Genomic DNA, 1,417 nt, shown 5'->3' on the forward strand with positions numbered 1-1,417 from the left:
ATACTAAAGACTTTTCTAATTAGGTCTTAAAAATAAATATTAAAAATCTTCTAATTAAGATAAAAGTAATATTAATATATATATATTTAACTAATTAATTAAGTAATATATTTTATATTATAATAAGTCTAATTTAAATAGGTAAAAAAGTATATTAAATTAGAAGCTAACTGCCTTTATATAAATAAAGTATATAATAATCAGTTAAAGGTGCTTTTACTTAACTCTAGGAAATTATTAATAAATAAATATATAGATAGATAAATAAGTATATAATAAGGGTATAAGTATAGATTATACCTAATTAGATATATCTAATAAGGATAAAGGTAATAGATAATATTCCCTAGCTGCTATAAGGGTGCTTTTAACCTTAAGGAGTTATAAGTAAATAAATATATAAATAAATAAATAGGTAGATAATATAGGTATAAATATAGACCTTAAGGAGTTATCTATAGATAAGATAAATAATTAGTTATAGGTGCTTTCTTTTACCCTTAAGGAGTAATTAATAAAGGTAAAAAGTCTATTCTTTTTAGCTTTAATCTCCTCTTAAGTATATCTCTTATAAAGATAAATACTAACCTTCTTATAGGTTATTTTTTATTTTATATTATATAGATTCTTTAGGCTAATAGAGTTATTAATAAAGGTAAAAAGTCTATTCTCCTTAGTAGCCTTATAGCCTTACTTAAAAGTCTATTTTTTTTATTATTAAACTATTAATACTATACTATTAAGGGTATCTTTTCTAGATAACTTAATATTATATATAAATTATAATATAAGAGCTTTAGTAAGGGGCTTAAATTGCAGTAAAGGAGCTATAAGGTAAGTAGTATAATACTTATATAAGGTTAGGTAAGTCTCTATATAGTTAGGGAAAAAAGGTAAGATATATATAAGGTTAAAATAGGGATTATAATAAAAGGAGTTATTAATAGAGAGCTTATATAATTAGTTAAATGCATTTTTTATTAATATTAAAAAGTAATTAATAATTATAAAAAGTCTATTCTCTTTAGCCTTAATCTCCTCTTAAGTATATCTCTTATAAAGATAAATACTAACCTTCTTATAGGTTATTCTTTAATCTATATTATAAGAATTCTTTAGGCTAAAGGAGTTATTAATAAAGGTAAAAAGTCTATTCTCTTTAGCTCTAATCTCCTCTAAAGTATATCTCTTATAAAGATAAAGACCTCCTTATAGGTTATTCTTTACTTTATATTATAAGAATTCTTTATAGTAAAGGAGTTATTAATAAAGATAAAAAGTCTATTTTCCTTAGCTTTAATCTCCTTTAGAATATATCTCTTATAGAGATAAAGACCTCCTTATAGGTTATTTTTTACTTTATATTATAAGAATTCTTTATAGTAAGGGAGTTATTAATAAAGATAAAAAGTCTATT

General features: G+C 21.2%; 1 protein-coding gene across 1 annotated transcript, besides 7 other annotated features; it reads left to right on the top strand.

The window, feature by feature from the left end:
* Positions 1 to 26: 26 nt before the first annotated feature.
* Positions 27 to 162: a repeat region.
* On the top strand, positions 142 to 1,255 carry FPSE_07799 (uncharacterized protein; the record flags this gene model as incomplete). Its single annotated transcript, XM_009260917.1, has 7 exons — positions 142 to 149; positions 309 to 329; positions 416 to 428; positions 801 to 834; positions 885 to 893; positions 1,120 to 1,141; positions 1,253 to 1,255. Coding segments are annotated over 7 exons (110 nt in total), but the record flags the coding sequence as incomplete, so codon positions are not given.
* Positions 240 to 276: a microsatellite.
* Positions 384 to 423: a microsatellite.
* Positions 600 to 623: a repeat region.
* Positions 704 to 731: a repeat region.
* Positions 764 to 791: a repeat region.
* Positions 953 to 1,013: a repeat region.
* Positions 1,256 to 1,417: the final 162 nt, after the last annotated feature.

Source organism: Fusarium pseudograminearum (genome assembly GCF_000303195.2).
Source record: "Fusarium pseudograminearum CS3096 unplaced genomic scaffold Unplaced96, whole genome shotgun sequence".
In the NCBI taxonomy this organism is placed as follows: Eukaryota; Fungi; Ascomycota; class Sordariomycetes; order Hypocreales; family Nectriaceae; genus Fusarium; species Fusarium pseudograminearum.